Below are 24059 nucleotides of genomic sequence, written 5' to 3'. Positions count from 1 at the left end.
GTCAGGTCAGTGTTTCAGCTTGTAGAGCGAGGCTAGTCCAACCTGCATCCCTCTGCCGTCTCTATGTAGTCAGTCAGTCCAGTCAGTCAGTCAGTCAGTCAGTCAGTCAGTCAGTCAGTCAGTTAGTCAGTCAGTCAGTCAGTCAGTCCAGTCAGTCAGTCAGGTCAGTGTTTCAGCTTGTAGAGCGAGGCTAGTCCAACCTGCATCCCTCTGCCGTCTCTATGTAATCAGTCAGTCAGTCCAGTCAGTCAGTCAGTCAGTCAGTCAGTCCAGTCAGTCAGTCAGTCAGTCAGTCCAGTCAGTCAGTCAGTCAGTCAGGTCAGTTTTTCAGCTTGTAGAGCGAGGCTAGTCCCACCTGCATCCCTCTGCCGTCTCTATGTAGTCAGTCAGTCAGTCAGTCAGTCAGTTAGTCAGTCAGTCCAGTCAGTCAGTCAGTCCAGTCAGTCAGTCAGTCAGTCAGTTAGTCAGTCAGGTCAGTTAGTCAGTCAGTCCAGTCAGTCAGTCAGTCAGTCAGTCAGTCAGTCAGTCAGTCAGTCAGTCCAGTCAGTCAGTCAGTCAGTCAGTCAGTCAGTTAGTCAGTCAGGTCAGTTAGTCAGTCAGTCCAGTCAGTCAGTCAGTCAGTCAGTCAGGTCAGTTAGTCAGTCAGTCAGTCAGGTCAGTTAGTCAGTCAGTCAGTCAGGTCAGTCAGGTCAGTCAGGTCAGTCCAGTCAGTCAGTCAGTCAGTCAGGTCAGTCCAGTTAGTCAGTTAGTCAGTCAGTCAGGTCAGTCAGTCAGTCAGTCAGTCAGTGTGCTGCTGGTGGCAGAGGGAGGCAGGGAGACACACTGTAACATGTCGTTGCCACTACTCAGCAAGCCAGACAAGCTGGCAATTTTAATATGGAACGGCAATTTCAGTCGTGTTCATTTCCACAGTGAAATCACATCAGTTAAATTAGAACCAATTACTTAACATTCTGTGATTTTAGCGTGAGTGCAGCATGTCTCTGTTCAGAGCTTTCTTATTAAAGGAAGTTATTAGCATATTTACCGTGGCACGGGGTGGTCATACGGAAGGAAGACCACAGCTTTTTCCAACTTGTCAGACAGACCCAAGTTCCTTTAACATGTCATCACTGTACCAGCCAGCCCCCATTCAGCCCTCAAGGATGGCTCGTTCCCTCTCACTGGCCACGGCACTTTACTGAACCAGTCCACTTCTCTCACTGAGAGCAGAATAAACAGTGCAGGCAGATCTCCAGGTAGAACCTGTAGCAGTGCCCCAGCCTTGACCTGTGATGGAGCCCAGCCCAGGCCTCCTGTGATGGAGCCCAGCCCAGGCCTCCTGTGATGGAGCCCAGCCCAGGCCTCCTGTGATGGAGCCCAGCCCAGGCCTCCTGTGATGGAGCCCAGCCCCAGCCTTGACCTGTGATGGAGCCCAGCCCAGGCCTCCTGTGATGGAGCCCCAGATAGATCCTCTCATCGTTAGATCAGGAGTAGTTAGTTGTCGGCGTGTGCTTGGGGTGTATTGACCTCTTCGTCTCTAAAATGCGAACAGTTAATAAAACATGAACATTCGTTAAGGGAGCGAGAGATGGAGAGAGAGAGAGGGGGAGAGAGAGAGAGAGAGAGAGAGAGAGAGAGAGAGCGAGAGAGAGAGATGGAGAAAGAGAGATGGAGGGAGAGAGAGAGAGAGATGGAGAGAGAGAAAGAGAGATGGAGAGAGAGAGAAAGAGAGAGGGAGAGAGAGAGAGAGAGAGAGAGAGAGAGAGAGAGAGAGCGAGAGAGAGAGAGAGAGAGAGAGAGAGAGAGAGAGAGAGAGAGAGAGAGAGAGAGAGAGAGAGAGAGAGAGAGAGCCAGGCGGATCGATTGAATAAACAAGAGAGGTGCACTGTAGTGTGTTCTGCCGTGTGCTGTGGACTATCATTGAGTTTATTAGCTCATCGGCCCGTCTCTCTGCTGACCAGAGAACAGAGGACACAGCACATCCATCCTGCTCTAGTGTTTACACTGTAGAGACACTCTAGTCAACCTAGTGTTTACCATCAATCTCCACAGTGGCGTGGTGGTGTATGTGGGGATGGATGGATTCATATGTATCGACGGAGCGTGTTGGAGTGTGTGTGTGTGTGTGTGTGTGTGTGTGTGTGTGTGATTAGGTCACAGAGGACTGGGTTGGAGAGTTAACATCAACCCTGCGGAGCACCGACACCTTCTCTTAGTAAGAAATGCATGGCAATTAAAATGGGCTGCTGAGGCCAAGCTAACCCATAAGGATGATGTCATTCATGATCTAACTAGCTCATATCCTGTATCTGTAGATCAGTTTTAGAGTCCTTCCACCATACTATGTTATCACTTAGAGTGGAGAGGGAGAGCCAGAAGGAGAGCTTGGAGCACAGAGGACAAATACAGAGAGATCATATCAGGGAAAGCTTCATCATATTGGCTTCCTCTCTGGGAGATGGCTGGCCGGCCTCTCTCACCCCTCTAGAACCCCCCCCCACACACACACAATGATTCAACTGGGATGAGGAGGGGAGATCTTGTCCAGGATCTCCCCTTCAGCAGCTTCAGTCTCTCAGCCTTGGTAGGAAAAGGACGAGGCCTGTCAGGTGGCTTTGATAGGATCTAAGTCATTCCCGTGCAGATAACATGATGATGAATTGTATTGGTCCAGCAGAGCGACTGGCAACCCTGGGATCACCGCAGGTCCCTTCAACTGAGGGACAAAGAAAATGGTAGTAGAGGGTGAGAAGGAAAGGATGGGTCGTCTAATGAAACGAGGGAACAGAGAAGCTGGAAAGATGTGTTTTTATATGAGGGAGAGAGAAGCATAGAGAGAATAACAGAAAGAAAGGGGTGGGGGTTGTGTTACAGAACAGAATGTAAGGTGATTGGTCCCAGCATCATGCTCCATGCTCCGGTGGCGGTCCTACAGCCACTACTGCTGTGTGTTTATTGCCTGCAGGGTAGTACAATACTCCCGCCTGGCCTGACCGCTCAGTCCCTCTCTTCCACTCTCCACCCCCACCACCATGGACCCAGGGCTGGCCTGACCACTCAGTCCCTCTCTTCCACTCTCCACCCCCACCACCATGGACCCAGGCCTGGCCTGACCGCTCAGTCCCTCTCTTCCACTCTCCACCCCCACCACCATGGACCCAGGGCTGGCCTGACCACTCAGTCCCTCTCTTCCACTCTCCACCCCCACCACCATGGACCCAGGCCTGGCCTGACCGCTCAGTCCCTCTCTTCCACTCTCCACCCCCACCACCATGGACCCAGGGCTGGCCTGACCACTCAGTCCCTCTCTTCCACTCTCCACCCCCACCACCATGGACCCAGGCCTGGCCTGACCACTCAGTCCCTCTCTTCCACTCTCCACCCCCACCACCATGGACCCAGGCCTGGCCTGACCACTCAGTCCCTCTCTTCCACTCTCCACCCCCACCACCATGGACCCAGGCCTGGCCTGACCACTCAGTCCCTCTCTTCCACTCTCCACCCCCACCACCATGGACCCAGGGCTGGCCTGACCGCTCAGTCCCTCTCTTCCACTCTCCACCCCCACCACCATGGACCCAGGCCTGGCCTGACCGCTCAGTCCCTCTCTTCCACTCTCCACCCCCACCACCATGGACCCAGGGCTGGCCTGACCACTCAGTCCCTCTCTTCCACTCTCCACCCCCACCACCATGGACCCAGGGCTGGCCTGACCACTCAGTCCCTCTCTTCCACTCTCCACCCCCACCACCATGGACCCAGGGCTGGCCTGACCACTCAGTCCCTCTCTTCCACTCTCCACCCCCACCACCATGGACCCAGGCCTGGCCTGACCACTCAGTCCCTCTCTTCCACTCTCCACCCCCACCACCATGGACCCAGGGCTGGAGAGGACAGGTTGGTCCACTAACTGTAAACTCTGTTTGGTGCTGTGTTTCCGCCATTCCTCAGAGCCCGTTGGGCATGAGAAGAAGACACACACACAGACTCCACAGAGTACCATTAATACATTATCATGTATTACCTGTGGAGGACACACACAGCCTAGTCTGGCCATGTCTCAGATCTGAGAAGGATAGAGCCAATAAGACCTGTTCACTGTCTGTTTATGAATTATTGAACCTAGTGCTGGCATTTAACACACAATCGCACATTCTTGCACAGCAGGGACATACACTCACATGCCTCGATACACATTAATGGACACATAAATACATACAGTACTGTATGTATAGATAGCATACACAGTTCTCCAGTGGGGTTTAAAACTCAGGCCGTCATTGAAAATAAGAATTTGTTCTTAACTGACTTGCCTAGTAAAATAAAGGTAAAATAAAAATAAAAAACAATCAGGCATATGGAAATGCTTCCCATGAACACTAACTAGCTTTACCAGACTCTGGACGCTCAGCATCAGCACAATATTGGCCCGTTTTTAAGTGATTTATGATACAACCAGAATTGCTTGTGCATCTAGATTCTGGTCGACATATGAATGTATTTATATTACACAGGCATGCTAACATACAGGCACACGTGTACGCGTAAACCCACAGAAAACATACACGCGCCATATAATAACACATCTTTCATGCAGCAACTTCATTTTATTCAATTCAAATGCTGCTGGGGTATGTTCCATTGGCTCATAAATGGAATAGAAACAGGTACATTCCTGCCCCACGTAAGACAGACAGACAGACAGACATAAAGAGACAAAGAGAGAGAGACAGGCAGACAGACATAAATAGACAGACAGACAGACAGACAGACAGACAGACAGACAGACAGACAAGACAGACAGACATAAAGAGACAGAGAGAGAGAGAGACAGGCAGACATAAAGAGACAGAGAGAGAGAGACAGGCAGACATAAAGAGACAGACAGATAGACATAAAGAGACAGACAGACAGACAGACAGACAGACAGACAGACAGACAGACAGACAGACAGACAGACAGACAGACAGACAGACAGACAGACAGACAGACAGACAGACAGACAGACAGACAGACAGAGAGAGACAGACATAGAGACAGTTATAAAGAGACAGACAGACATAAAGAGAGAGACAGGCAGACAGACAGACAGACAGACAGACATAAAGAGAGAGACAGACATAGAGACAGTTATAAAGAGACAGACAGACATAAAGAGAGAGAGAGACAGGCAGACAGACAGACATAAACAGACAGACAGACATAAAGAGACAGACATAAAAAGACAGCGAGAGACAGACAGACATACAGACAGACAGACATAAAGAGAGATAGAGACAGGCAGACAGACAGACATAAACAGACAGACAGACATAAACAGACAGACAGACATAAAGAGACAGACATAAAAAGACAGAGAGAGACAGACAGACATACAGATAGACATAAAGAGACAGACAGACAGACAGACAGACAGACAGACAGACATAAAGAGACAGACAAAGTCACAGACAGACAGACAGACAGACAGACAGACAGACAGACAGACAGACAGACAGACAGACATAAAGACACAGACAGACAGACAGATAGACATAAAGAGACAGATAGACAAACACAGACAGACAGACATACAATGAGAGACCGACAGATTTAAAGAGACAGACAGACAGACATAAAGAGACAGACAGACAAGAATAAACAGAGAGAGACTTACAGACAGACAGACATAAAGAGACAGACAAAGATACAGACAGACATAAAGAGACAGACAGACATAAAGAGACACAGACAAAGAGAGAGAAAGAGAGAGATACAAAGAGAGAGAAAGAGAGAGAAAGAAAGAGGTACAAAGAGAGCAAAATAGAGAGATACAAAGAGAGAGAAAGAGAGATACAAAGAGAGAGAAAGAGAGAGATACAGAGAGAGAAAGAGAGAGAGAGAAAGAGAGAGATACAGAGAGAGAAAGAGAGAGATACAAAGAGAGAGAAAGAGAGATACAGAGAGCAAGAGAGAGAGAGAAAAAGAGAGACAGACAAAGAGAGAGAGAGAAAGAGAGAGAGACAAAGAGAGACAGAGAGAGAGAGACAAAGAGAGAGAGACAAAGAGAGCGAAAGAAAGACATAAAGAGAGAGAATGAGAGAGAGACAGAAAGCGATGGCATCTAGAGGAGGGGAAGGGGGTTTCTCAGTAACATTGCTTAGGTGGGCTGGGGGCGGGCCCCTCACTGATGTTTTAACCACACACGCAGGTACCCCTTCAAAATGACTAATTATCTGTGGGTGACCTGCACAAAGGCACTGGGTTCTTCCCCCTCTCCCGAGCAGCATCTGGCCTGTTTTGTTAACATCAGCACTTTTCTGCCCAGCAGACACTGGATATCCAGCCTACACACACACATTCACACTCACAAACACACCAGAGTGCCCTCCTCTCTATATGAATAGCACAGGACATGCAATTCCAGGAGACAATTAATTGAGAGGAAAGATGATAAAGAATGAAATGCTGGTTCATGTGTATGTTGTTCTTAATGAGGTCAGGGACATGTTACTGCTCACCTTGGATTTTCTCTGTTCGCATGGCTGATTCATTTCACACAACAGCCTCCACACACCGGCCAGGATAAAGTCATGAGCATGATTACTCATCCTGGAACAGAGGAGGAACAGAGGGGAACAGAGAGGAACTGAGACTGGCACAGAGAGGAACAGAGTGGAACAGGGAGGAACAGAGAGGAACAGGGAGGAACTGAGAGGGCTACAGAGAGGAACAGAGTGGAACAGGGAGGAACAGAGTGGAACAGGGAGGAACAGAGTGGAACAGAGTGGAACAGGGAGGAACAGAGTGGAGCACAGAGAGGAACAGAGTGGAACAGGGAGGAACAGAGAGGAACAGGGAGGAACAGAGTGGAGCACAGAGAGGAACAGAGTGGAACAGGGAGGAACAGAGAGGAACAGAGTGGAACAGGGAGGAACAGAGTGGAACAGAGTGGAACAGGGAGGAACAGAGTGGAGCACAGAGAGGAACAGAGTGGAACAGGGAGGAACAGAGAGGAACAGGGAGGAACAGAGTGGAACAGGGAGGAACAGAGAGGAACAGAGTGGAACAGGGAGGAACAGAGAGGAACAGGGAGGAACAGGGTGGAGCACAGAGAGGAACAGAGTGGAACAGAGTGGAACAGGGAGGAACAGAGTGGAGCACAGAGAGGAACAGGGAGGAACAGAGAGGAACAGAGTGGAACAGGGTGGAGCACAGAGAGGAACAGAGAGGAACAGGGTGGAGCACAGAGAGGAACAGAGTGGAACAGAGTGGAACAGGGAGGAACAGAGTGGAGCACAGAGAGGAACAGGGTGGGGTACAGAGAGGAACAGAGTGGAACACAGAGAGGAACAGAGTGGAACAGGGAGGAACAGAGTGGAGCACAGAGAGGAACAGGGTGGGGTACAGAGAGGAACAGAGTGGAACAGGGTGGAGCACAGAGAGGAACAGGGTGGAACAGGGAGGAACAGAGTGGAGCACAGAGAGGAACAGGGTGGGGTACAGAGAGGAACAGAGTGGAACAGAGTGGAGCACAGAGAGGAACAGGGTGGGGTACAGAGAGGAACAGAGTGGAACAGGGTGGAGCACAGAGAGGAACAGAGTGGAACAGGGAGGAACAGAGTGGAGCACAGAGAGGAACAGGGTGGGGTACAGAGTGGAACAGAGTGGAACAGGGAGGAGCACAGAGAGGAACAGAGAGGAACAGGGTGGAGAACAGAGAGGAACAGAGAAGAACAGGGAGGAACAGAGAGGAACAGGGAGGAACAGAGTGGAGGACAGAGAGTGTCAGAGAAGAACAGGGAGGAACAGAGTGGAGCACAGAGAGGAACAGAGTGGAACAGGGAGGAACAGAGAGGAACAGGGAGGAACAGAGTGGAGCACAGAGAGGAACAGTGGAACAGGGAGGAACAGAGGGAGGAACAGAGTGGGCACAGAGAGGAACAGAGGGATGGGAACAGAGAGGAACAGGAGGAACAGAGAACAGGAGGAACAGAGAAGAGAGGAACAGAGAGGAACAGGGAGGAACAGAGTGGAGCACAGAGAGGAACAGGGTGGGGAACAGAGAGGAACAGAGTGGAACAGGAGGGAGAACAGAGGAACAGGGAGGAACAGAGTGGAACAGAGAGGAACAGGGTGGGGAACAGAGAGGAACAGAGACAGAACAGGGAGGAACAGAGAGGAACAGGGAGGGAGGAGGAGGAACAGGACAGAGAGAGGAACAGAGTGGAACAGAACAGGGAGGAACAGAGAGGAGGAACAGTGGAGAACAGAGAGGAACAGTGGAGCACAGAGAGGTGGAGCACAGAGAGGAACAGAGTGGAACAGTGGTGGGGAGGAACAGAGTGGAGCACAGAGAGGAACAGGAGTGGAGCACAGAGAGGAACAGGGAGGAACAGAGAGGGAGGAACAGAGAGGAACAGAGTGGAGCACAGAGAGGAACAGAGTGGAGAACAGAGGAACAGGGAGGAACAGTGGAACAGAGAGGAACAGAGAGGAACAGAGAGAACAGGGAGGAACACAGGAGGAACAGGAACAGAGTGGAACAGAGAGGGTCAGAGAGGAACAGAGTGGAACAGAGAGGAACAGAGTGGAACAGGGAGGAACAGGGAGGAACAGAGTGGAACACAGAGGAACAGGGAGGAACAGGGAGGAACAGGGAGGAACAGAGAGGAACAGGGAGGAACAGAGTGGAACAGGGAGGAACTGGGAGGAACAGAGAGGAACAGGGAGGAACAGAGAGGAACAGGGAGGAACAGAGAGGAACAGAGAGGAACAGGGAGGAACAGGGAGGAACAGAGAGGAACAGGGAGGAACAGAGAGGAACAGGGAGGAACAGAGAGGAACAGGGAGGAACAGAGAGGAACAGATAGGAACAGGGAGGAACAGAGTGGAACAGGGAGGAACAGAGAGGAACAGGGAGGAACAGAGTGGAGCACAGAGTGGAACAGAGTGGAGCACAGAGAGGAATAGGGTGGGGTACAGAGAGGAACAGAGTGGAACAGGGTGGAGCACAGAGAGGAAGAGGGTGGAGAACAGAGAGGAACAGAGAAGAACAGGGAGGAACAGAGAGGAACAGGGAGGAACAGAGTGGAGGACAGAGAGTGTCAGAGAAGAACAGGGAGGAACAGAGAGGAACAGAGTGGAGCACAGAGAGGAACAGAGAGTGGAGCACAGAGAGGAACAGGGAGGAACAGAGTGTGGAGCACAGAGAGGAACAGGGAGGAACAGAGAGGAACAGAGTGGAGAACAGAGAGGAACAGAGAGTGGAGCACAGAGAGGAACAGAGTGGAGAACAGAGAGGAACAGGGTGGAACAGGGAGGAACAGAGTGGAGGACAGAGAGGGTCAGAGAAGAACAGAGAGGAACAGAGTGGAACAGGGAGGAACAGGGAGGAACAGAGTGGAACACAGAGGACCAGGGAGGAACAGGGAGGAACAGAGAGGAACAGGGAGGAACAGGGAGGAACAGAGAGGAACAGGGAGGAACAGAGTGGAACAGGGAGGAACAGGGAGGAACAGAGAGGAACAGGGAGGAACAGAGAGGAACAGGGAGGAACAGGGAGGAACAGGGAGGAACAGAGAGGAACAGGGAACAGGGAGGAACAGAGTGGAACAGGGAGGAACAGAGAGGAACAGGGAGGAACAGGGAGGAACAGGGAGGAACAGGGAGGAACAGAGAGGAATAGGGAGGAACAGAGTGGAACAGGGAGGACCAGAGAGGAACAGAGAGGAACAGTGAGGAACAGTGAGGAACAGTGAGGAACAGGGAGGAACAGAGAGGAACAGAGTGGAACAGGGAGGAACAGAGAGGAACAGAGAGGAACAGTGAGGAACAGAGAGGAACAGAGTGGAACAGAGAGGAACAGAGAGGAACACAGAGTGGAACAGAGAGGAGCACAGAGGAACCGAGAGGAACAGAGTGGAGCACAGAGAGGAACAGAGAGGAACAGAGTGGAGCACAGAGAGGAACAGAGTGGAGCACAGAGAGGAACAGAGTGGAGCACAGAGAGGAACAGAGTGGAGAACAGAGAGGAACAGAGTGGAGAACAGAGAGGAACAGAGTGGAGCACAGAGAGGAACAGAGTGGAGACACAGAGTGGAGAGGAACAGGGAGGAGGAACAGAGTGGAGAACAGAGAGGAACAGAGAGGAACAGAGTGGAACAGAGAGGAACAGAGTGGAGCACAGAGTGGAACAGGGAGTGGAGGCACAGAGGGAGGAACAGGAGTGGAGAACAGAGAGGAACAGAGTGGAGCACAGAGAGGAACAGAGTGGAGAACAGAGAGGAACAGGGAGGAACAGAGAAGGAACAGAGAGGAACAGGGAGGAACAGAGAGGAGCACAGAGAGGACACAGAGTGGAGCAGAGAGGAACAGGGAGGAACAGGGAGGAACAGAGAGGAACAGGGAGGAACAGAGTGGAACAGGGAGGAACAGAGTGGAACAGAGATGAACAGTGAGGAACAGGGAGGAACAGAGAGGAACAGAGTGGAACAGGGAGGAACAGAGAGGAACAGGAACAGAGAGGAACAGAGTGGAACAGGAGAGGAACAGGAGGAACAGAGAGGAACAGGGAGGGAGGAGAACAGAGAGGAACAGAGAGGAACAGAGAGGAACAGGGAGGAACAGAGAGGAACAGAGAGGAACAGGGAGGAACAGGGAGAACAGAGAGGAGCACAGAGGAACAGAGAGGAACAGGGAGGAACAGAGAGGAACAGAGTGGAGAACAGAGAGGAACAGAGTGGAGCACAGAGAGGAACAGAGTGGAGAACAGAGAGGAACTGGGAGGAACAGAGAAGAACAGAGAGGAACAGGGAGGAACAGAGAGGAGCACAGAGAGGACACAGAGTGGAGCAGAGAGGAACAGGGAGGAACAGGGAGGAACAGAGAGGAACAGGGAGGAACAGAGTGGAACAGGGAGGAACAGAGTGGAACAGAGAGGAACAGTGAGGAACAGGGAGGAACAGAGAGGAACAGAGTGGAACAGGGAGGAACAGAGAGGAACAGAGAGGAACAGTGAGGAACAGAGAGGAACAGGGAGGAACAGAGAGGAACAGGGAGGAACAGAGAGGAACAGAGAGGAACAGGGAGGAACAGGGAGAACAGAGAGGAGCACAGAGGAACAGAGAGGAACAGGGAGGAACAGAGAGGAACAGGGAGGAACAGAGAGGAACAGGGAGGAACAGAGAGGAACAGAGAGGAACAGGGAGAACAGAGAGGAACAGGGAGGAACAGAGAGGAACAGGGAGGAACAGAGTGGAACAGGGAGGAACAGAGTGGAACAGGGAGGAACAGAGTGGAGGACAGAGAGGGTCAGAGAAGAACAGGGAGGAACAGAGAGGAACAGGGAGGAACAGAGTGGAACAGGGAGGAACAGGGAGGAACAGAGAGGAACAGGGAGGAACAGGGAGGAACAGAGTGGAACAGGGAGGAACAGAGAGGAACAGGGAGGAACAGAGAGGAACAGGGAGGAACAGAGTGGAACAGGGAGGAACAGGGAGGAACAGGGAGGAACAGAGTTGAACAGGAAGGAACAGGGAGGAACAGAGTGGAACAGGGAGGAACAGTGAGGAACAGAGAGGAACAGGGAGGAACAGAGTGGAACAGGGTGGAACAGGGAGGAACAGAGTGGAACAGAGAGGAACAGGGAGGAACAGAGTGGAACAGGGAGGAACAGAGAGGAACAGGGTGGAACAGGGAGGAACAGAGAGGAACAGGGAGGAACAGGGAGGAACAGGGAGGAACGGAGTGGAACAGGGAGGAACAGGGAGGAACAGGGAGGAACAGGGAGGAACAGGGAGGAACAGAGAGGAACAGGGAGGAACAGGGAGGAACAGAGTGGAACAGGGAGGAACAGAGTGGAACAGGGAGGAACAGAGAGGTACAGAGAGGAACAGAGAGGAACAGTGAGGAACAGAGTGGAGGACAGAGAGTGTCAGAGAAGAACAGGGAGGAACAGAGAGGAACAGAGTGGAGCACAGAGAGGAACAGAGAGTGGAGCACAGAGAGGAACAGGGAGGAACAGAGTGGAGAACAGAGAGAGGAGCACAGAGAGGAACAGGGAGGAACAGGGAGGAACAGAGTGGAGGACAGAGAGGGTCAGAGAAGAACAGAGAGGAACAGAGTGGAACAGGGAGGAACAGGGAGGAACAGAGTGGAACACAGAGGACAGGGAGGAACAGGGAGGAACAGAGAGGAACAGGGAGGAACAGGGAGGAACAGAGAGGAACAGGGAGGAACAGAGAGGAACAGGGAGGAACAGAGTGGAACAGGGAGGAACAGGGAGGAACAGAGAGGAACAGGGAGGAACAGGGAGGAACAGGGAGGAACAGGGAGGAACAGAGTGGAACAGGGAGGAACAGAGTGGAACAGAGAGGAACAGGGAGGAACAGGGAGGAACAGAGAGGAACAGGGAGGAACAGAGAGGAATAGGGAGGAACAGAGTGGAACAGGGAGGACCAGAGAGGAACAGAGAGGAACAGTGAGGAACAGATAGGAACAGTGAGGAACAGGGAGGAACAGAGAGGAACAGAGTGGAACAGGGAGGAACAGAGAGGAACAGAGAGGAACAGAGAGGAACAGAGAGGAACAGAGAGGACACAGAGAGGAACAGGGAGAACAGAGTGGAACACAGAGAGGAACAGAGAGGAGAACAGAGGAACAGAGTGGAGAACAGAGAGGAACAGAGAGAGGAACAGAGTGGAGAACACAGAGAGGAACAGAGGAACAGAGAGGAACAGTGGAGCACAGAGAGGAACAGAGTGGAGCACAGAGAGGAACAGAGTGGAGCACAGAGAGGAACAGAGTGGAGAACAGAGAGGAACCGAGAGGAACAGAGTGGAGCACAGAGAGGAACAGAGAGGAACAGAGTGGAGCACAGAGAGGAACAGAGTGGAGCACAGAGAGGAACAGAGTGGAGAACAGAGAGGAACAGAGTGGAGCACAGAGAGGAACAGAGTGGAGAACAGAGAGGAACAGAGAGGAACAGAGTGGAGTACAGAGAGGAACAGAGTGGAGAACAGGGAGGAACAGAGTGGAGCACAGAGAGGAACTGGGAGGAACAGAGAAGAACAGAGAGGAACAGGGAGGAACAGAGAGGAGCACAGAGAGGACACAGAGTGGAGCAGAGAGGAACAGGGAGGAACAGGGAGGAACAGAGAGGAACAGGGAGGAACAGAGTGGAACAGGGAGTGGAACAGGGAGGAACAGAGGAACAGAGTGGAACAGAGAGGAACAGTGAGGAACAGGGAGGAACAGAGAGGAACAGAGTGGAACAGGGAGGAACAGAGAGGAACAGAGAGGAACAGTGAGGAACAGAGAGGAACAGGGAGGAACAGAGAGGAACAGGGAGGAACAGAGAGGAACAGAGAGGAACAGGGAGGAACAGGGAGAACAGAGAGGAGCACAGAGGAACAGAGAGGAACAGGGAGGAACAGAGAGGAACAGGGAGGAACAGAGAGGAACAGGGAGGAACAGAGAGGAACAGAGAGGAACAGGGAGGAACAGGGAGAACAGAGAGGAACAGGGAGGAACAGAGAGAGGAACAGGGGAGGAACAGAGTGGAACAGGGAGGAACAGAGGTGGAGGAACAGAGAGGAACAGAGAAGAACAGGGAGGGAGGGAGGAACAGAGAGGAACAGGGAGGAACAGAGTGGAACAGGGAGGAACAGGGAGGAACAGAGAGGAACAGGGAGGAACAGGGAGGAACAGAGTGGAACAGGGAGGAACAGAGAGGAACAGGGAGGAACAGAGAGGAACAGGGAGGAACAGAGAGGAACAGGGAGGAACAGAGTTGAACAGGAAGGAACAGGGAGGAGGAACAGGGAGGAACAGAGTGAGGAACAGGGAGGAACAGAGAGGAACAGGGAGGAACAGAACAGAGGAACAGGTGGAACAGAGGAACAGAGAACAGAGAGGAACAGGGAGGAACAGAGTGGAACAGGGAGGAACAGAGAGGAACAGAGAGGAACAGGGAGGAACAGAGTGGAACAGGGAGGAACAGGGAGGAACAGAGTGGAACAGGGAGGAACAGGGAGGAACAGGGAGGAACAGGGAGGAACAGGGAGGAACAGGGAGGAACAGGGAGGAACAGGGAGGAACAGAGGAACAGGGAGGAACAGGGAGGAACAGAGTGGAACAGGGAGGAACAGAGAGGAACAGGGAGGAACAGAGAGGAACAGAGTGGAACAGGGAGGAACAGAGAGGTACAGGGAGGAACAGGGAGGAACAGAGAGGAACAGAGAGGAACAGAAAGGAACAGAGAGGAGCACAGAAGAACAGAGAGGAGCACAGAGAGGAACAGAGAGGAGCACAGAGGAACAGAGTGGAGCACAGAGAGAGAGGACACAGAGTGGAGCACATAGGAACAGAGTGGAACACATAGGAACAGAGTGGAACACAGAGGAACAGAGAGGACACAGAGTGGAGCACATAGGAACAGAGTGGAACACAGAGGACACAGAGTGGAGCACATAGGAACAGAGTGGAACACATAGGAACAGAGTGGAACACATAGGAACAGAGTGGAACACATAGGAACAGAGTGGAACACATAGGAACAGGAAAGGCATAGAGAGGAACACAGAGGAACAGAAAAGGAACAGAGAGTAACAGAGAGGTATACAGAGGAACAGGAGAGGAACACTGATGAACAGGAACAGGAGAGGAACATGAGAGGAGTAAAGATAAACTGGGCCTATCCTATCCTTCCAGCAGCGTCTATCTAGGTGTGATGAAGACACCGATCCTGACTCTCCCATCTATCTAGGTGTGATGAAGACACCGGTCCTGACTCTCCCATCTATCTAGGTGTGATGAAGACACCGGCCCTGACTCTCCCATCTATCTAGGTGTGATGAAGACACCGGTCCTGACTCTCCCATCTATCTAGGTGTGATGAAGACATGGGTCCTGACTCTCCCATCTATCTAGGTGTGATGAAGACACCGGTCCTGACTCTCCCATCTATCTAGGTGTGATCCCACTCTATCTAGGTGTGATGAAGACACCGGTCCTGACTCTCCCATCTATCTAGGTGTGATGAAGACACGGGTCCTGACTCTCCCATCTATCTAGGTGTGATGAAGACACCGGTCCTGACTCTCCCATCTATCTAGGTGTGATGAAGACACCGGTCCTGACTCTCCCATCTATCTAGGTGTGATGAAGACACCGGTCCTGACTCTCTCCCAGCTATCTAGGTGTGATGAAGACACCGGTCCTGACTCTCTCATCTATCTAGGTGTGATGAAGACACCGGTCCTGACTCTCCCATCTATCTAGGTGTGATGAAGACACCGGTCCTGACTCTCTCCCATCTATCTAGGTGTGATGAAGACACCGGTCCTGACTCTCTCCCAGCTATCTAGGTGTGATGAAGACACCGGTCCTGACTCTCCCATCTATCTAGGTGTGATGAAGACACCGGTCCTGACTCTCTCCCAGCTATCTAGGTGTGATGAAGACACCGGTCCTGACTCTCTCCCATCTATCTAGGTGTGATGAAGACACCTGTCCTGACTCTCCCATCTATCTAGGTGTGATGAAGACACCGGTCCTGACTCTCCCATCTATCTAGGTGTGATGAAGACACCGGTCCTGACTCTCCCATCTCTATCCTGGTGCTGGCTGGTCCTGTCTGGTGCCAGTGAGTGACATGGCGTTGAGTTGGTGTCACGCTAGCATCATGGTGTCATTGGCATGTTGTAAACGGGCACATAAATAATGCAGGGTGGTGGCGGCAAGGAGAACAGGGCATCTTGGTGGTTGGTGGCCGTTGTGTCGCAGGCGGACTAATCGTGGCGTTTAAAGTTTAATGTGGGCCTACCACAGAGATGTGTCAGGAGCAGGGTTAGACTGCTGGTGTCCATAGCCTTCACTCATTAATGATGAATGGGCAGGGTAGGGGGCTGGGGTGGGATCCCATGTCCCGCCCAGTTTAGTGTTGTGATTTAACAGACAAGTGGTTGAGGTCCAAATGAGCAGATGGGTTCTTGTAACAGAGGCAAGGGACATTTTGGATGTAGAGTGAGTCAAGATAGGAGTTTTCAGGTCAGATCACTGAATAAGGCTGTAAAGACAGCTGCAAGCAACTAAAGAAACAATGCAGAAAAAGATGTGGAGACCAGTGTTAATTGAGTGGGTCAGGGGTTGGCCTTTATGGCCAGGCTATGCGTAGGTTGGGTAAGCCTGGGTGAAGGGCTCCTGGGGTCTGTACATACAGTACAGTGTGTGTTAGACCTCAGCCCACTCTCTGACTGATCTCTGTAGCCGACTTGGAGTAGGACTTTCAAACGTGTTAACCCTCTCAAGGCTGCCGGCCCAGAAGGCATACCAAGCCGTGTCCTCGGTGCATGAGCAGACCAGCAGACTGTCTTCACAGACATCCAACCTCTCCCTATCCCGGTCTGTAATCTCCACTTGCTTCAAGGTAACTGAACTAAATGAATATTTCCCCATAGCACACAGCTCTTCCATCGTGAAGTGCTTTGAGAGGCTAGTCAAGGACCATATCACCTCCAACTTCCCCGATAGCTTAGACCTACTACAATTTGCATACCGCCCCAACAAATCCATCGCACCGCACAGCACCTTATCCCACCTTGACAAGAGGAATAGCTACTGTATGTGAGAATGGTGTTCATCAACTACCGCTCTGCTTTCAACACCATCGTTCTCTCCAAGCTTGTCACTAAGCTCAGGGCCCTGGGTCTGAAGTCCTCCCTGTGTAACTGGGTCCTGGACTTCCTGACGGGCCGACCCCAGGTGGTGAGGGTAGGCAACATCACCTCCTCTATGCTGACCCTCAACACAGCCCCATCCTGTACTCCCTGTTCACCCATGAATGCGTGGCTCCACACGACTCCAACTCAGTCATCAAGTTTGCTGACGACACGAAACTGGGAGTCCTGATTAACAACAACGAGACAGCCTACAGCAGATTTTATAGGTCCCCCAACTCTTCTGTTGGAAAATCATCAACAAATCAGCTCAAAGTGATTTTAACTGACGAAATCTGTTGCCAAGTATTCCCACGCATAAATAGAGGCAAATTTAGTCGTATCATAATAAAATTATGATTTTAAATAAATCCGTTTTTGTCAAAACTATACTACATCTGTTTGGGATTCTTACGGTCAATTTGCAGTGTACAAATGATCTATTACTATGTTCCGGCCCCCGACCATCCTCTCAAGGAAAAATCAGCCCACGTCTGGATGTAATTGGGGACCCCTGGCCTACAGGGAAGAGGTTAGAGCCCTGGCGGAGTGGGCCAGGAACATGACCTCTTCCTCAATGTCAAAAAACAAAGGAGCTGATCGTGGACTACAGGAGACAGAAGAGGGAGCATGCCCCCATCCACATCGACAGGGCCACAGTGGAGAGGGTCAAAGCTTGGCGTGCACATCACTGAGGACCTGAAATGGCAGCCGCCGTGGTGAAGAAGGCGCAACCACAGGCGGCTGAAGAAATTCAGTAGGGCCTCTAGGACCCTGACACACTTCTACAAAAGCAGCATTGAGAGCATTCTGTCGGGCTGCATCACTGCATCACCGCATGGCTCTCCAGAGGGTGGTGCGGTCAACCCAACGCGTCACGGGAACATGCTGCCGGCCCTCCAGGACATTTAGGACACTCGGTGTCAAAGGAAGGCCAAAAAGATCATCAAGGACTTCAGCCACCTGAGCCACGGTCTGTTCACTCTCACCACCTTCTAGCAAACAGAGACGGTACAGCTCGCCATCAGACATCACTAATGGGCTGCCTGCCCGGTACTCAGCCCTGTACCTTGAGACTAATGCCCCATGTATATAGAGTCATTGAATGCTGGCCACCTCATATTCTGTTTATTTACTGTTGATTACTCACTGTGTATGTACAGTATATACTGTATTCTCAACATGGCCCATCGTAATATACCTACTACTGTACATACCATTTTCATTCCAATGATATACTGTCTATACACTCCACATATTTATATTCTGCATTCTGACACATGCTCCCTCTAATATATCTACTCAGGATTGTTAATTGGTCCCATTCTGTCATTTCATGATTTTTGGTTATATATATACTTTTTTATTTAATTTTGTGTTTGTATTGTATTTACGAGACATTCTACTGCACTGTTGGAGCTAGTAACATAGGCATTTACCTGCACCTGCTATAACACCTGCAAATCTCTATCCACAACCAATCAACTTTGATTTGATTTGATTTGACTGGGTGCCCATGGGAAGAGGCACAAGGCTGGGAGGAAGCGCAGGGCCCAAATGAGACGTGTCAGGGAACAAATTGAAAATGCCAATTTCACTTACTCCTCTGCATCGTTCTTCACGCCTAAATTCTGCCACTTATTTCATGTGTAAATGAATGGCCTCCTCACAGTCATTTAGATTTATCCAGATTTCCATCCTCCTTTCGCTCCCATTCTCCTTCCCCTCAGCTCAAAATATACCTCTATATGCCCTGGATGTGTAGTATTGGTATTGGAAACCTGATGGGTGTGTTTGTGTGTCTGTTCATATTTATGAGGAAGTTTGTTTTTTGAGGGGGTTTCTGGGTGCAAGTGTTGTGATTGGGTGAAGAGTGAGGTTCTCTCCTCTTTCTCTTACTTCCCTTCTTTCATACCAATCTGACTCTGTCTCACACATAGTGATGTAAATACTGACACTGAATGTTCAGGCTCCATGAGGCCTGTAGATACTGATCCATGTTTGTTTCTCTTTCTCTCCCTCTTTCCAGTACGACTATGAGGGTAATGAAATCAGTGACCTGCCTGTGGATCTCTCTGTGGTGTGGAATGGCAACCAAGTCATCGACAACCCCTTCAACATACAAGGTAAAACCTCCCTTCTCCTCTCTCCCCTCTTCCTTCTCCCCTCCTCTCCTCTCTCCCCTCCTCTCCCCTCCTCTCCTCTCTCCCCTATTCTCCTCTCTCTCCCTTCTCCCCTCTTCTCCTCTCTCCCCTCTTCTCCTCTCTCCCCTCCTCTCCCTTCTCCCTTCCTCACCTCCCCTCCTCTCCTCTCTCCCCTCTTCTCCTCTCCCTTCTCTCCTCTTCTCCTCTCTCTCCCCTCCTCTCCTCTCTCTCCCCTATTCTCCTCTCTCCCCTCCTCTCCCTTCTCCCCTCTTCTCCCTTCTCCCCTCTTCTCCTCTCTCCCCTCTTCTCCTCTGTCCTCTCCTCTCTCCCCTCCTCTCCTCTCTCCCCTCTCTCCCCTCCTCCCCTCTCTCCCCTCCTCTCCTCTCTCCCCTCTTCTCCTCTCCCTTCTCCCCTCTTCTCCTCTCTCCCCTCCTCTCCTCTCTCCCCTATTCTCCTCTCTCCCTTCTCCCCTCTTCTCCCTTCTCCCTCTTCTCCTCTGTCCTCTCCTCTCTCCCCTCCTCTCCTCTCTCCCCTCTCTCCCCTCCTCCCCTCTCTCCCCTCCCTCTCCTCTCTCCCCTCTTCTCCTCTCCTCTCTCCCCTCTTCTCCTCTGTCCTCTCCTCTCTCCCCTCCTCTCCCTTCTCCCCTCTCCTCTCTCCCCTCGTCGCTACACTCTTTTAAATCCCTAAGATCCCATTGGAGGAGCCCCTTCCTCTCTAGCAGCACGTCTTTGAAAGGGAATGAAAGTGTTTTTACGCATGGCTACGCCTCTTGCTAGGCCCCGCTGGGTTCAATAATGCTTATCTCTCCCAGCGCTGTTTGCAGTAACTCCTCCAAAACAACATGCTGCAGATGAATAGAGTGGTGATAAATAAATAAAGAGAGGGATGGATGGAATTCGAGGAAGAGAACACGATTTGGGCCTTTGTTCCTCTGTGATCTGGCTGGTCTGGGGTCAGATCCTACTATTGCTGCTTAGGAGGCTCATCCTGCTGGATGGAGAGCCAGGTCTCAGTCATCACTAGGGGAAAGATAGTTGAGTAGCACTGCGTTTAAGATAAACATCCTAACACATTTTTTATTGTATTTTTATTTAACCAGGTAGGCTAGTTGAGAACAAGTTGACCTGGCCAAGATAAAACAAAGCAGTGCGACACAAACAACAACACAGAGTTACACATGGAATAAACAAACATACAGTCAATAATACAGTAGAAATGTCTATATACCGCATGTGCAAATGAGGTAAGATAAGGGGGGTGAGGCAATAGAGGCCAAAGTGGCGAAATGATTCCAGTATGGCAAATGAAACACTGGGGTGATAGATGTGCAGAAGATGAGTGTGCAAGTAGCGGTACTGGGGTGCAAAGGAGAAAAATAAATATGGTGATGAGGTAGTTGGATGGGCTATTTACAGATTGGCTATGTACAGGTACAGTGATCTGTGAGCTGAGATAAGGCAGGGCTTTACCTAGCAACGACTTATAGATGACCTGAAGCCAGTGGGTTTGGTGACGAATATGTAGCGAGGACCAGCCAACCAGAGCATACAGGTCGCAGTGTTGGGTAGTATATGTGGCTTTGGTGACAAAACGGATGGCACTGTGGTAGACTGCATCCAATTTGCTGAGTAGAGTTTTGGAGGCTATTTTGTAAATGACATCGCCGAAGTCAAGGATCGGTAGGATGGTCAGTTTTACGAGGGTATGTTTGGCAGCATGAGTGAAGCATGCTTTGTTGCGAAATAGGAAGCCGAATCTAGATTTAATTTTGGTTTGGAGAAGCTTAATGTAAATCTGGAAGGAGAGTTTACAATCTAACCAGACAACTAGGTTTTTGTAGTTGTCCACATATTCTAAGTCAGAGCCGTCCAGAGTAGTGATGCTGGACGGGTGGGTAGGTGTGGGCAGCGATCGGTTGAAGAGCATGCATTTAGTTTTACTTGTATTTAAGAGCAATTGGAGGCCACGGAAGGAGTGTTGTATGCCAGTGAAGCTCATCTGGAGGTTAGTTAACACAGTGTCCAAAGAAGGGCCAGAAGTATACAGAATGGTGTTTTACCAATGGGGTATGGATCCATCCTCTGTTTCCCCACCATGTGGTGGAGCTGGGTGTCTCCAGATTATTTCCTTTCTATTTAGAGTAGATAGAAGTAATATCACGATGTCTCCCACATCCTCACACCGTATTTTAGACACCCCCATTCTGGTCATTGGATCAAGGTTATTTGATCTAAACACATGCTTTATGTCGAATTGCGTTTATCGCTTGGCCTCATTTGTTAATTGGCATTTGCGAACTCACTCTGCATATTGCTGCTTGAGCGTGACCTGATTTGTTGTTGTGGGGGCTGGGCCTGTACAAGGCTGAAGTGTCTGTCTGACTGCTCTGAAAGCCTTTCCATGAAAGGATTGTGGATTAAATGGACACCTCTCTCTCAGTAATATAAGATAAGTAGAGTTTTTAACATGCACTCAGTGGCGCATCGTGTCCTTTAGCATCACCTTGGATGCTGAGCCCTCTTTATTCTCCTGCCTACGGATTGTCACAAAATCTGTAATGACACACCCATTTCCTGATGTTGGAATACAGTCTCTCCCATAGTAGCATTTGTTAAAGCTGGAACAGAAATTAAGAATGTAAACTGTCTTAGTACCTGCTGTGCAGAGGCCAGTTACATTGTACTCTGCCCAAACTTCCACGCTTAATTTGACACGTTGAAACATCCCCAAACTAAATTTCAAACCAGCCCTGCTTTATTCAAGCCCAACAAAGACCTTCCCTTCCCTTTCCTCACCCTTCCCTGTGTTTTCCTCTACTTGCCTCTGTCCCTCCCTCCCTCTGTGAATCATGGTGAATTATCCATCTCTGCCCGACTGCCCGAGAAAGCCCACTTTTGCCTTGGTGTAAAGTGGAAATCTTAATGTAATTAAATCATTAATTTGGTTCAGTTTAATTAGCACCGCGCTACTTTTAAGCTTAGCCGTGGCAAATCAGATTAACAGGCAGGTCCTCGGCGGGTGGATGGATACGCCGTCTCCTTTGAAGTCCTGCGGCTGTCTGTGGAGCGCCGTGCCGTGATCTTCTTTTTTTCACCATCTTTCTTTTGTTTTCTATCTCTCTCTCCCCTCTCTCTCCTTCTTTCTCTTTCCCCTCTCTCTCCTTCTTTCTCTCTCCCCTCTCTCTCCTTCTTTCTCTTCCTCCTCTCTCTCAATTCTTACTGCTAATTGCTCATTCTTTTAAAAGCATAACTCTGAGCATTCGTGCCCCCCCCAAAAAAAAACACGACAAGAATGTCTTATTTGAATGCTTGTTTCTCCACAGCATGAAGGTGAAATGCAAGGTGTTGAAACTTAGTCTCAAACAACAACAATTATATTCACCTCTATCTCTCCTTCTCTCTCTCTCGCTCTGTTCTCACTGTGTTTCAGCCCACCTGTATAAGTGTTATGCGCTGCGGGACAGCTGTGGGATGTGTCTGAAGGCTGACCCCAGGTTCGAGTGTGGCTGGTGTGTTCAAGAGAAGAAGTGTTCTCTGAGACAGGAGTGTGCGCCGCTGGAGAGTAGCTGGATGCACGCCACCGCCGGCAACAGCCGCTGTACACACCCAAAGATCACCAAGGTGAGACAGGCTCTAGGTGTGTGTGGGTGTGCAGTAGGATCCAGTTCAAATCCAATTTCATTTGTCACTTGCGCCGAATCCAACAAGTGTAGACCTTACCCGGGAAATGCTTACGTACAAGCCCTTAACCAACAGTGCAGTTCAAGAAAATATTTACTTGACCTTCCGAGTGGCGCAGCTGTCTAAAGCACTGAATCGCAGTGCTAGAGGCGTCACTGCAGACCTGGTTCCGATCCCGGGCTGTATCACAACAGGAGTCCCATAGGACGGCGCACAATTGGCCCCGTGTCGTCTGGGTTAGGGGAGGGTTTTGCCGGGGGGCTTTACTTGGCTCATCGCGCTCTAGTGACTCCTTGTGGTGGGCCGTGCACCTCTAGGCTGACCTTGGTCGTCAGTTGAACGGTGTTTCCTCCGACATGTTGCTGCAGCTGACTTCGGGGTTAAGCGGGCGAGTGTTAAGAGGCGTGGTTTGGCGGGTCATGCTTTTTTAGGACGCATGACTTGACCTTCGCCTTTCCCGAGCCCGTTGGGGAGTTGCAGTGATGAGACAAGATTGAAATTGGGGGGGGTAAGGGGGGAAAATATAACAAAAAATATATTCTAAAAGTAAAAAATACTATCAAAAGTAACACAATAAAATAACAATAACCTGGCTATATACAGGGAGTACCGGTACCAAGTCAATGTGTTGGGGTACAGGTTAGTCGAGTTAATTAGGTAGGGGTAAAGTGACTATGCATAGATAATAAACAGTGAGTTGCAGCATTGTAAAAACAAAGGGGGGTGACAATGTAAATAGTCCAGGTGGCCATTTGATTAAATATTAAGTAGTCTTATGGTTTGGGGTTAGCCGCTGTTAAGGGGCCTTCTGGATCTAGACTTGGCGCTCCGGTACCGCTTGCCTTGCGGTACCAAAGAGAACAGTCTATGACTGGGGGGACTGGAGTCTTTGACCATTTTTTGGGCCTTCCTCTGACAATGCCTAGTATATAGGTCCTGGATGGCAGGAAGCTTAGTCCCCGTGATGTATTGGGCTGTACGCACTACCCTCTGTAGCACCTTACTGTTGGTCAGGATGCTCTCGATGGTGCAGCTGTTGAACTTTTTGAAGATCTGTGGACCCATACCAAATATTTTCAGTCTCCTGAGGGGCGAATAGGTGTTGTTATGCCCTCTTCACGACTGTCTTGGTGTGTTTGAACCATAATAGTTTGTTGGTGATGTAGACACCAAGGAACTTGAAGCTCTCGACCTGCTCCACTACAGCCCCATCGATGTGAATGGGGGTGTGTTTGGCCCTCCTTTTCCTGTAGTCCACGATCAGCTCCTTTGTCTTGCTCACGTTGAGGGATAGGTTGTTGTCCTGGCACCACACGGCCAGGTCTCTGACCTCCTCCCTATTGGCTGTCTCAACTTTGTCGGTGATCAGGCTTACCACTGTTGTGTTGTCAGCAAACTTGATGATGTTGTTGGAGTCGTGTTTGGCCACGCAGTCACGGGTGAACAGGGAGTACAGGAGGGGACTACACACGCACCCCTGAGGGGCCCCCGTGTTGAGGATCAGCGTGGCAGATGTGTTGCTACATACCCTTACCACCTGGGGATGGCCCATCAGG

The 24059-nt window shown here is 50.6% G+C and overlaps 1 protein-coding gene across 2 annotated transcripts in view; it reads left to right on the top strand.

The window, feature by feature from the left end:
• Positions 1-24059, top strand: part of LOC115118303 (plexin-A1-like) — a 284460-nt gene that overhangs the window by 213237 nt on the left and 47164 nt on the right. For both annotated transcript variants that reach the window (XM_065020769.1, XM_065020768.1), the window contains exons 11-12: positions 18709-18805; positions 22253-22443. In XM_065020769.1, the coding sequence (XP_064876841.1) occupies positions 18709-18805; positions 22253-22443 (288 nt within the window). The remainder of the gene's footprint in view (positions 1-18708; positions 18806-22252; positions 22444-24059) is intronic.

This window comes from Oncorhynchus nerka, linkage group LG7, assembly GCF_034236695.1.
Source record: "Oncorhynchus nerka isolate Pitt River linkage group LG7, Oner_Uvic_2.0, whole genome shotgun sequence".
Lineage (NCBI taxonomy): Eukaryota > Metazoa > Chordata > Actinopteri > Salmoniformes > Salmonidae > Oncorhynchus > Oncorhynchus nerka.
The sequence above is the reverse complement of the archived record's forward strand: the minus strand, read 5'-3'. Positions and strand labels throughout refer to the sequence as shown.